This window comes from Sebastes fasciatus, chromosome 8 (assembly GCF_043250625.1).
Source record: "Sebastes fasciatus isolate fSebFas1 chromosome 8, fSebFas1.pri, whole genome shotgun sequence".
Taxonomy (NCBI): Eukaryota; Metazoa; Chordata; class Actinopteri; order Perciformes; family Sebastidae; genus Sebastes; species Sebastes fasciatus.
Genome location: NC_133802.1, coordinates 24,105,446 through 24,117,804, shown reverse-complemented (window position 1 = coordinate 24,117,804; position 12,359 = coordinate 24,105,446). Strand labels below are relative to the sequence as shown.

At 42.5% G+C, this 12,359-nt stretch overlaps 1 protein-coding gene across 4 annotated transcripts in view; it reads right to left on the bottom strand.

Moving 5' to 3' along the window:
- The window catches only part of cpne5a (copine Va), a 115,196-nt gene that overhangs the window by 63,675 nt on the left and 39,162 nt on the right, over nt 1-12,359 (bottom strand). For 3 of the 4 annotated variants that reach the window (XM_074644538.1, XM_074644539.1, XM_074644536.1), the window contains 4 exons: nt 7,390-7,493; nt 6,231-6,270; nt 5,275-5,289; nt 5,042-5,118 (listed from right to left, as the gene is read on the bottom strand). In XM_074644538.1, the coding sequence (XP_074500639.1) occupies nt 5,042-5,118; nt 5,275-5,289; nt 6,231-6,270; nt 7,390-7,493 (236 nt within the window). The remainder of the gene's footprint in view (nt 1-5,041; nt 5,119-5,274; nt 5,290-6,230; nt 6,271-7,389; nt 7,494-12,359) is intronic. The other variant, XM_074644537.1, reaches the window with a different exon arrangement.

Below are 12,359 nucleotides of genomic sequence, written 5' to 3'. Positions count from 1 at the left end.
ATCTGCTTGGCCTTTGACTTTGAAGTTTTGCAGTCGGAGCACCAGTGTGGTGCAGCCTCCGTGGAGCTATAAAGACACACTGATAACAGAACACATGGCAGGATACATTATAGCAGAGCATGAATTTTACTTCAAAATATCTTCCTATTGATAGAGTCGTTAGTAGTAAACTTACTGTATCAGACTACAAAAATACATTCAGCTGAAAGTAAACTAGAAGGTGCTTACTGTATTTTGCACTTGGGTAAATATTTTCCTGAACTTCCTACACAGTTGCCACTATGGAGTATTGTAGAGACGACTGAAAGACTAGATTATTCATTTTAAAGATGGTTTGGTTCCCACAGCAGCCAATTAGACTGTCGTCTGACCATTAAAGAGGCGTTATCGGTCACTATAAGCACCATAGATGTGGGTCAATAGGGGCCTACTACACCCACTAGTAGGTTTTATCATCTATTCACATGGTAGATCATCGAAAGAAGGAATAAAAGAACACGACAGCAAACTCTAGTGACCGTAGTAATTATGATAGTAGCAGAAGCGGAAGTCTAGTCCATATGGGGTGGGCTTTCATACAGGATGCAAACATGCCTCCTGGGTGAAACCAACAACATGTAGTTGTCTGTCTTCAAAAATGATACATTTCACTTTCACTTTTGAAACAGTTATTTTAAGCCAAAACACAATGTTTTTCCCTAAACTTAACTAAGTGGTTTTGTTGCCTAAACCTAAAGACGCCTTGTTGTTTGTGTTCAAAACGTGATGTTTCATTCAGTTAAGTTTCACTTTCACTTTCACAACATAGTAGGCCCCTTATGTCCCACATCTATGTTGCTTATAGCGACTGATAACATCTATTTAATGGCCTGATAACAGTTAAATCAGTTAAAAAAAGCCATAATATAAAAGTGAGTCTTTGACTTGAGGAATGGCTCTCAATCTATTCAATTCATCATGCACAATTTTAATGTTATTTTCTATATTTCTACGAATCCCTCTCCTACCTTGGCTCCCATGGGTGCAGCCAGCACACCCACGAAAGTCATTGTAATTTTGCATATGGTTCATTTCCTGCGTGTAGCACACATCAGCATGGCACCGTTACAGTAGACTAATGGGTTTAACATGCTAATGTAGTGCTGCGTTCATATGCTCTAGTGTGTGGTATAATTTAACATACCAACAGAAAAGGTTCCTGCCATTTGTATAATGAAGTCTATTATCACGTTACCTCTACAACCATACAGTAGTATGGTTCCCTCCCACAGGCTACACACATAATCACAGCCATGAGAGCAGCCAACATTGTTTTTCTGGAAAACGATGGCATTCACCTGCATCAGTCAGTCATTTGGCGTTGCATTTCCTCAGCTACCGATAACTTTGATACATGCTTCTCATTAAAACCAGATTATAAACAGAACGGAAAGGACCACTGTGTCAGTTCAGTGCTTCATAGCTCAAATTTACCTCCACAGGCATGCGTTTCTGTCTTAATAAAGGCATGTGGGAAAAGCCATAGATCTCATCTGGCCTGTTATTTACCCCAAAACAAATAAGGCACATTACGTTTGTCCCGATGTGCACAGCATACACAAAATTCAGAAACAAGAGGCAAATTATCAAGCCAAGCGCGAGTAGCAGGTTATGTTTCTTCTTACATGAAAGGGAAAGAGTGTATGAGTGTGTGTGGGTGTGAATGTGTATTCAGCACAATGTGGGTACAGGGAATACCACAACATGATGAATATTTTGTGCACATATACTCCAACATTCAGTCTTCACAAAGTAGAATTTTTAAGACTCATTAAAACCATAGCTACTTTAGGTTCTGCATAAAGTCTGGGAAGCATATGCTTATGGTTCATGTTAAGGTAAGACCAATTTCGGAACCCATCAGTTCAAGGCTGTGCATTGGCAAGAATCTGGCGATACGATACGTATCATGATGCAGGGGTTACAATTCAATATATTGCGATGTACTGCGATACTGTAAGCAAGGTAAAAAAATTTAAATAAGCAAGGCAATAAAATAAAAAAAATTAAAATGTGGATGGATTTCTTTGAAAATGAAAGAAAGTATTGACTGAGTTGATCTTTTCATGTACATTTTTAATTAAAAATTGAAAGTGTTTTTGTGAATCGAAACAGTATCGCAAAACATAATATCACGATACTCGATATTTTTTTTTTTTTTTTAATTATTTTTTTGGGGGCATTATCCATTTTCATTGAGAGGACAGTGGATAGAGTCTTGGAAAGGGGGGAGAGAGAGAGTGGATGCGAACCCGGGCCGCCGCGGTCAGGACCAAGCCTTGATACATGGACGTCCGCTCTACCAACTGAGCTAACCCAGGCGCCCTCGATATTTTCTATCATATGAATTCATATTGTATGCAGAACATCTGTTTATAGATATTATGGTAAGACTACAGGGAGTGAAAGGAAGTCAAAATGATGTTCAACCTCGTTTCCTTAAACTTACATTCATATAAAACTAATCAGCATTGGCATATGAATTTTGAAAACAACACAATGCCACTCAGATTACGTGTTTATTATTCAATACATGGAACGTTATATTGTATCTGCAAACTGTTTAATGTCACTGCAAAATGTTCACATTGGACGTATCCGCAAAAAAATATTCTTAGTCAAAGACATGTTGACACCTGCGAACATCAGCAATTACATTTCCTCTGAAATGTACTTGCGAAAGCAAATTTGTAGCATACTGTATAACTGCATTTTCTAGGAGACAGGGTTGAAGATATCTATTTGTCGCAGGGTGGGTACACACTCTGATGAGACAATAGGAACATTTCATGTCACGATTATCCTGGCCAGAATACTTGCGATTCGCGATATTATCCAAATAATCATCAAAATATGCTTAAAACTCTTAACATGGCACTAAAACAGACTGGAATCACTTCAGCTCACATTGTGTTAATATTTTTGTTGCATCATAGATATGACACGCGTCTATTTTTAGTGAACATCCTTTTTAGTGAAAATCAAACAATCTTAAATAAGGTAATCCTAAATCATAGGTCCCGCTGTAAAAATAAAGGATAACATTGTGTGAGTCAGGCTCTATTTTTCTCTTTTCTACATGATAGCGAGCTCGACAGCTTTTTCGAGTCACTCATGTGACGTCGATATTCATGATTATCCCAATAATGGAAATTCACCACGATCAACTCATTGTGAGTGTTTTTTATCCCGATCTGCAATCAAATCGTATATCGTCCCATCCTTTGATATGTGTGGACTCACCACCCATCTGGGCACAGAGGTTTGGTCAAGGTAAAAAAAAATAGACAGACAGACGGGTTAAGACTTGGCTTTGAGGTTAAGCTTAAAATTATGACCGGGTTATTTTTGGGTAGGGGATGAGGAGGCGTGTAGCGATTATGGTTAACATTGCCGTAAGACTAGAAGAAGTCAGTAAAATGTCCTCAAAAGTATAGTAGTACACATTTTTTTTGTGTGCTGGTTGGATGAGGGAGCAAAATGAAGGCAGAACAAGAGAGAGAGAGGGAGGGAGAGGTTTTGGGGAACAAAAAGAAATAGAAAACACAAAGAGGAGAAAGGGGGTCAGGCAAAAAAAAAAAAATCTGGTGGATGGAAGGAGAGAGAATAAATGAGAGATGAAGTGTGGAAAATAGGGAAAGGGCTGCTGATGTGCTTCTTAAGCAGGTCATTGGATGCAGTGTGCCTTGGGAGGGCTTGTTTAAGCATGGCTAACAGATTTCCTCAGTCCCCGCGGGAGCCGTTCCTCTGAGCTCCGGGTCCGGAGAGGCACTGTCACTTCAGGACGCGTGACGAGGAAATGGAGCACACAGCCATTAAACAACTTCTGAGCTATCGTCTATCACAGGAGGCGAGGAAAACTCCATTACCCATGGATGCCGTTTAGCTATTCAAACAGGACAGGGCTGAATAAAAGTGTACCCTTAACTGAATGTCATCAGCAACAGAAAATCAAAAGAAACCAATACATTTCCTGTGTTTCTGAATCGCTTCTTCCTGATAAAAGCTGTTGGGACAGTTAACAACAGCACAAGTGAATGTGTTCATAAGGGCTCATTTCTTCAGCTTAGAAACTGCGGTCTGTACCGACAACCATATCATCACCATCGCCCTCTTCTGCAGCTAAATTGGGTGTTGCATCAGCTCAGACTCTCAACGGTGATCAAGGTGCCCCCCGCCTGCCAAAGCTGCAGAATCAATACCTTTGTCCATCATGTCTGCCTGGGGCTCCTGAGCCTTCTGCCTGTCTCTGATGTGAGTTGTGAAGCCTGGTGTACAGCACACTGGTGAACACTGTCTCTTGATCCTGCTCATCCTCTTATTCAGCACTGAAGGGCACAGAGCTCTGTAATCCACCGCCACCAGTCCCTGGCAGAGTTCATGGTCGACACCAAAGCCCTCACACAAACCCCCCGCTACCAGGGCCAGCATACTTCACTTAGAGGCATGCAGGCTGCACTTCACAGGCTCACACACAACACACAAGCTTCGTCAAACTCTCCTTCTCACTCTGGCAAAAAAGACACACATAACTCAAAGAGCAGCGCAGAGGTCCCGTGGGAGCTAATGGCTTCAGGGCTTCATATTTCCCAATTTACGTTGAAGCGGAGTTGATAGCGCCATGTGTCTCACGCTGGCTTCAATCCGCTCCTCCGTGCTAGATCGCCTCCCTAATGACAGTAATTGCGTTGAGGAAGCCCCCGGTCGTGTTCATTTACCCATTCCCATCCAAGCACACGGGGCTAATCTTGCAGTATAATGTACGATACAGATGGCTCTAGAAGGCAGACATATTCATCACAGCCTCATCTTTGCTGCGACGTGTGAAATCCAGCAGGAGAGCCATGTCACATTTGAGAGGTGCCACTGAGTTTTCATTATCTGATAATATCTGAACTCATGTTTGCAAAGGTATAATTGTTCTATTTGTCTCCTTGAGAGGATAAGTAAAGGAAAAACCTCCACTTGGCTCTGTTATTAACGCAGTCAAATGAACACTCACCCGAGAGGTTTCTCCAGGCGACTGGCAGGCGAGCCCACGATCTCTCCCAACGTACAGTGCACCTGTCCCAGGAAGTCCTGCCAATGGGGAGGGGAGCATAAAGAGGGATGGAGAGAGGCGTAGGATGGGGGCGTTCAGGTGGATCACGGGGGGTAACAAGGAGAGTCGGTGAGGAGTTCAGCATCGATATATGAGCATTGTACGGTTATGAATTATCTGAAGCAGACACGTACGTTAAAGTCGGTTGGCTTCCAGGGTGGAGAAGGAGGAGAAAGAGACCAGGCAGCAGCAGTGACACAACAAGAGCATATCATGGAACAGAAGGCACACGACTCAAATACCAGACTGTCATCAACCAAGTGCAAGAAAAGAATAGCCAGCAAGTGGATAAGTGAAAGAGCAGATAGGCAGAATGGGAACAGCAGAGGGTAAAGAGTCTCAGAGAGGAAGAGAAAAGGAAGAAATGAAAAGCAATGAAGGCAGAAGGTGTTTCATTCAGTTTGTGTCCAGACCATGCAGCACAAAAGCACAATAAAAGCATCACAATGACAGAAGCATCATTAATGATGAACATTTTGGTAGTATGCAAACAAAGTGCTTCAAATATATTCTGTACATGTCTGTATAGAATGAGTAGGAGTTTATTTATCAAAGCTTTCAGCATTAATGACGACACTAACATACATTCCCCCAAATGAGTTGTTTCCTGAATGTATGTTCTACAATAGATTGCTGTTTTAGACTATTTAAATATATATATAATTGTATTTTGTTTTGAAGACTGTGTGCTATCTTGGAAATTGCAATCTAAATTGCAAACAACACTACAGAGCACACAGGGAAATGTGTTGAAAAGCTTTGATAATGATGTGCAACGCTTCATTCCTCATTTAAAAAAAAAAAAAGGTAATGAGGGTATGCCAGATGCAAATTAAACTGATTGTTAGAGCTCTGGAGGGATAAAATACCTCATTTACAAACTGAAGCAGATGGAAAGTAAAGAAATATTTTTGGCATATAATTCACTCATTATTTCAAAATATATTTGAGCTTTTAGATGCCACAAACTTTAGTTTGCATAAAACCTGCATATCAGAGACATGCACTGGTAACAATCCAAACTAATTCCAGGATAAAATATGAAGCAGAACTCCCAAACCTGAAAATTAAATAAAAGTTCTTCACTTACGTGCTTTCCCAGATCTGGACTTTTAGAATCAATATCATACCTGAAATCACAGAGAGACCACAAATCACAGGGGCAAAGATGTGGGCAAAACACCATGAGACCTTACAAATTAATACCGACTCTAATAAAAGCAGACTGGCTGCAGCGTGGACATTTTTCTGCCTGTCAATCACACACCTGGGTCATTGAAGGAGCAAAAGGGAATGGCCGATGAAACAAAGAGCGTAAGCAATAATGTGACAGTTAATTAAGGAAGTCATTCTATAGTTTATGAATGTAATTTCCGTGCTATGCCTAGGGGATCGTATTGAAACAATCTACCAATGCAGGGAAAGTTTCCAGCATTTGTCAGTCAAAACTTAATGTAAAAGTAATTAAACCTCAGTCTGCCCCGGCTCCCACCTCTGTGATAAAAGAAAGATGTAAATGAGTAACACTAATTGTGATGGGGATGCACTCCCTCCTTTCCTGTTCCAGAGTCGAATCATGATAGCAAATTCATTCATTAAGTGTCTAAAAATCCTCAGAGACCTGCAGCTCGGGCCTGGATACATCACTGAAGTCCACTGGGGACTTCATGCTTGAAGGGAGGAAAAAAAACAAAGGACGAATTTTTAGAATCTGTCCTGCTGGAGGAGGAGGAGGAGGGCGGAAGAGTGGAGAAAATGATCCTGACTCTGTTCAGGGAGATCTCAAAATGAAACTACACCTTCCTGACCCTCTTTGCTAGTCTGACCTCATCAAGAGGAGGAAGGTAGCTGCATGTGAAAGAGGAGGAGGAGGAGGAGGAAGGGGTCTTTGTGAGTTTTATGTGACTTGGTTTCAGACATTTGCTTTGCTTAGCAGCGGGGAGATTAAGAATAAAACTTGACATGAAATATTTATCACCCTTATACCAATCTCCCATCAAACAAATGACTACTGAGACACTGCACCGATGAATAATTCCTCAGGAGAGAGCCGAGCTGGTGACAAGGGAGGGAAGAGAGAAAGTGAGAGACAGGAAAGATGGAGCAATAGATGGGGGAAGTGAAAGAGGAAGAATATGTTGAGCTTGTGGTGGATATAAAATGAATAATTGGAGGCCTGAGTTAGGAGAGGACGGCACACACCTCGGTGTGTATGTCCCAAGAGGACCGGATCAAACAGAATAACTCACACGTCAAAGCGAAGGTTCTGCTTCTCCTCAAAGAAGTAGTCCAGGATGTACTTCCTGACAAAGTCTGGGTTTAGCGTGTTGTCTATCACCTCTGTTCTCCCAAACTAGATCCGAACCAGAAAAGAAGGAGGGAAAAAAAAGACAGAAGAGGAATAAGTGAGCTCAGAGCTTTGATACGTCACATCATGCAGTCACTCAGAAACTACATCTCCTGCTCTATGACTTCGCCCCACCCCCACTATCTTCCCCCGCCAACCGTGTGGATTCACGGCTTCAGATAAGCTCAGATCTGATTAACAGAAGTCAGTGATCGCACAGTGTCAGCTCTTCTCCTCCACCTCTTCTCATTGTGCTGGGGACGAATAAGCCTGAGGAAAACACTTTATGGAGTCCAATTACACTCATTTAATTAATACCACATTCACGCCACTGTCGCTCTCACAGACACTTCAAAACAAAGGGCGTAGGAGACGAGACGAAGGCAGAGAAAAATAGCGACTTTCACATTTTGTCTTTACACAGGGGAACTGGCACAAATGATGGGAGGATGGTAAACTATGTCCTGTTCCCGGACATTAAAGGGATAGTTGGTGTTTTGAAGTGAGGTTGTATGAGGTGCTTATTCATAGTCAGTGTATTATCTACAGTAGATGACTGTCTGCACGCCCCCAGTTTGGAGAAACAATCAGGAGTACCGACACCAGAGCAAAGCAATACAGTGCTGTGGACGGGGGCAGCAGAAAAATTGTATTTTAGCCACCTAAATGAAACGCTTACCGAAAAAAAAAAAAAATATTGATATCCGTTTAAGTTTACGGTATATGTCGAATATTTTCACCGCTTTATCTTGCCGTCAGACAGCCCTTTCCTTCTCCTTTCCGAAGGGGAACTGAACTGAAAGTAGGGATGTCGCGGTAAAACATTTTCCACCGGTTAATAAACTTTTGACAACACCGGTGTTACTGATTACACCAGACATTTTACAAGAAAAGACGGCGCTTGATCTTTATCGTTGGATGTCTGTCCGTCTGGCCTCTCCGGTCCAACTTTTGCTGCGAGGCCGCATGTTTCCACCCGGCGCCGCTGCGCCGCGAACACCGGCTGTGACCGCTCCGTCCTCCGCATGGCGTTTATGAGCTTATCTGAAGCCGTGAATCCACACGGTTGGCGGGGGAAGATAGTGGGGGTGGGGCGAAGTCATAGAGCAGGAGATGTAGTTTCTGAGTGACTTATAGCATAAGGTTTAAATCCGAAGCATTGCCAAATAGGCACTTTTTTCTTTTAGCTTTGACCTCGCTATCCTCGCTATCGTCTCGTCAGTCAACTCTCTCTCGTCCCGTGTGTGCGTGAAATCTGACTCCTGCTACTCTGAGCTGAGACTCCGTACAGAGCAGACACTTTCACTTTCAGTTTGTAGCGTTTGTCGTCCGACTATACATTTATAACACAGCGCTGATACGCAAAAATTAACTAGATGGGTTTTATTTTTATAAAAACAAAACGACAGTGAGGGCGGCGGGTACGTAATGTAATCAGTGTGTGCCCAACCACCGTGTAACGTCGGTAACATTGAATACCGTGGCCTAACAGAAAGTGAAAACTTATCTATACTCTCTCAAATGCCAGCAGGCTCACGTCCCTGCCGGAAAATATTCTAAATATAGCGTACAGTTAAACGGATATAATTTTTCTTTTGGGTGGCTAAAATACGTTTTTCTGCCGTTCCCGTCCACAGCACTGTATTGCTTTGCTCCGGTGTCGGTACTCCTGTCTGTTTCTCCAAGCTGGAGGCGTGCAGACTGTCATCTACTTTAAGTAATACACTGATTATGGATAAGTACCTCATACATCCCCACTTCAAAACACCCGAAACTATCCCTTTAAGAAGAAAATGGGAACCCGCCAGCACAGATGCTGAAAACAGATTTGTCAGCGTTACAGAGCAAGACCTTCTGATGAGGTGATGTGCTGATAAACAAATCAACAGACACACAAAGTGTTCGCACCCCCCGCGCAAGCACATTAATTGTATCCAAAATGAATAATTCAAAGTCAGAGAACTGATGTTGAGCTGCATAAATAACAGAAAGTGTAACCATAAACTGACACGGTGAATTAATAATAGCAGTGTTAGGGCCTAATGAGGAGATGAAACAGCAGGATTACAGGCAAACACCTTTGTGATTGCATCCAGTGGGGGTAAAACTCAAAGTGGGGAGCTACACTGAGTAACGTTACAGCGGCAGCAGGATACTTTTAACGGATGGACGCCTATGCTAATGCACAGACAGTCAAGATGGATTTGTGCGTAACATATGACAGTTTGAGATAGTGGGTTTGCTGAAGTGTAACCTGCCATCCAACATAAAAGTGTGTCTAAGCCCATAAAAGTTTAACTACTGTGTGTGGCAGCACCTCTCCTCTCGCTCTTCCTCTTCATCCCTGTCAGAAAGTGTGAGAGCTCCCTTCCAGCAGACGCGAAGGAGGTGAAATCTCCACAGAGCGAACAGCAGCCTATTTCAATGATAGGAGCCGAATGTGGCAGCAGGGAACCAATCGCATATTCAATTTGGTCTCGGGCCAAACTTAACAGAAGAAGAAGAATCCGCACCAGAGCAAAGAACAGCCACCCGAGGAAATAACAGGTCTCCCACCCGACAAATTATTCCTACCTTGGCAAGTACACAGTCGGCCTGTAAAGCCGGAGTTGCAAAGCACTACAATTAACTGTCAACCCCCTCAAGAAAAGGATCCTGCTGCTGGGATATTTGGCAGTGTGCACTTCCTCCCCTCCAACGACCCTAACTAGGATAAATTGTGAGCTGCAAAGTCAGAAAATTAATCTTGGTAAAAAGATTAACGTCTCGGAATTTGACTAGAAGCGCAAAGGCCGGGCTTTGCTTGAATTTAGGGAGGTTATATTGTGTCAGCTGCTCAGTTAAGTGAAAGCGGTAAGAAGAGGAAAACCTGTCATGCACTAGGAGTAATTACAGACGAGGGAGTTGGAGATTAAGACTTTAAAGTCCTGTGGTAACAAAACGATGCAGGCTACAGTTTTATATATTCCACTACGGATGCTGAGGATACAGGTCTCAAGAGGGGCGATCCTCCTGGAATCAAAATACGATTTATCCAACTATTTTCATATTATTCTCTTGATGGATGAATGTGATTGACTCGCAGCCGATTGGGGGCGTTTGTCCCACAGAAGAGTAATTGGATTACAGACAGCTGGTGGGAAAGTGAAAGGTGCGCCGACCAACCGTATGTACTCTGGGGAGAACAAAAAACGCAAATGACAGAGGGGCAAAAGAGGCGCTTAGCTTTTATCAATTCTGCACAGCTTGACTCTGCTGCTCACAAAGCCTCTGAAAACACAAGCCTGTATCTCTATTCAGGGAGAGACATTCAGGCTGCACCCACAGTTTGTAAAGTCGAGGCGGGGCTTATAGCCAGAGGTGACAGGTGTAGGAGGCTCTGAACAAGGTACTTGATGCTTGTTTACATTTGCATGTTAATCAGTAAAACTACTGTACTCCCCTGGCTGCTTTACTAACAGAATATCACTGCGTTGCTACCAGCACCACAGTTTGCTTTACTGTGAGTCAAGGCCAGCTGACCGCTCTTGAAATACAAGTGAGCAAAACTTATAATCAGCCACCAAGTTCAAGTAAATGTAGTTAATGTAAAGCAATGAAAGCTCACTCAGTTAAAATCAATTAAACAATCAATCACACACACAACCAGTCCATCATTCAGTCAATCATTCATGTTAATTGTCCCTGCTGGGAAATTTATTATGCAGTCAGGTTCATAGAAATGACCATCACAGACGCATAACACACACAAGACGTGACAGCACAGACAAGTAATACAGACATACAGATGACCCCAGATACATTAAAACAAAAATGATTAAGTGGACAACAGTTCTAAAGAGGAGTTACAAACTGTAAAAGTTACCTACACTGTCTTGTGAATCCACTTTGTTTTAAATGTAATACACTTTCTATGTGCATGTTGTTGTATTTCCATCTTTGGGAGGATCAGTTCTTTGAGTTTTAAATCTTGAGGACATTTTTTGAAAGCAAGGACATCTTGGCCCGTCCTCACTTCATCCGCAACCAGCAGAGACTCCACAAAGTTACAGCTCCCGGCCAAGAAACAGTACGGCACATAACCCCCGAAAAAACGTGACTTGTCGTTTTTACACTTCGGTTTTCATACGAATGAAACTAACTAACTAACTACAACATGTTACTAAGTGAGCTTTAGAGGTGCTGGTGGGCAAATATTTATACCTTCTTTCAGTCTTTTTGCTTCATTTAGCTTCATATTTACCGTACAGACATGAGAGTGGTATCAATCTTAAATGTCAAACTACATCGTTTAAAGGATAACCTTGTTATTTTCCAACCTGCACCCTATTTTCTCATGTTTTTGTGTCTGACTGACTAATGACTGACTAATGGGGACAACAATTTCTGAAATTGGTCCAGTATTGAGCTTTCGAGCTGCGTTGTAATCCTATGGGGGCAACCTGGCACAATTTACCTCCACTAAATGTGCTTGTTTTTGCCATGACAGGCTCCGATTGTTATTATAAGTGTCTGACATTACTTCGCTCAAGGAAAAGTCTCGTTCTGAAATCTGGCAAGGTGACGTGTTGCCGGAAGGCAACGGTGGAATAGTGGAATACATCCATGGTAGAAACGTGAGTGCCGGCCGGGCAGAGTTTGTTGTGTTGGAGTACAGAAAGCGTAGCTTAGTGTTATCTAAAGGATTTTCAATGTCATGGCTGAATATTTAGATGATTTCAATAATGTAGATGAGGGCTTTGAATTCGATGGCTGTCTGTATTTATTTGAGCCAAAGTATACGGAAGAAGAGCTCCTACAAATTGAAGAGTGAACGAGGAGAGAGAGAGGGGCAACAGGCAAAGGAGGGTGAACCAGCTGCTGCAAAGCCGC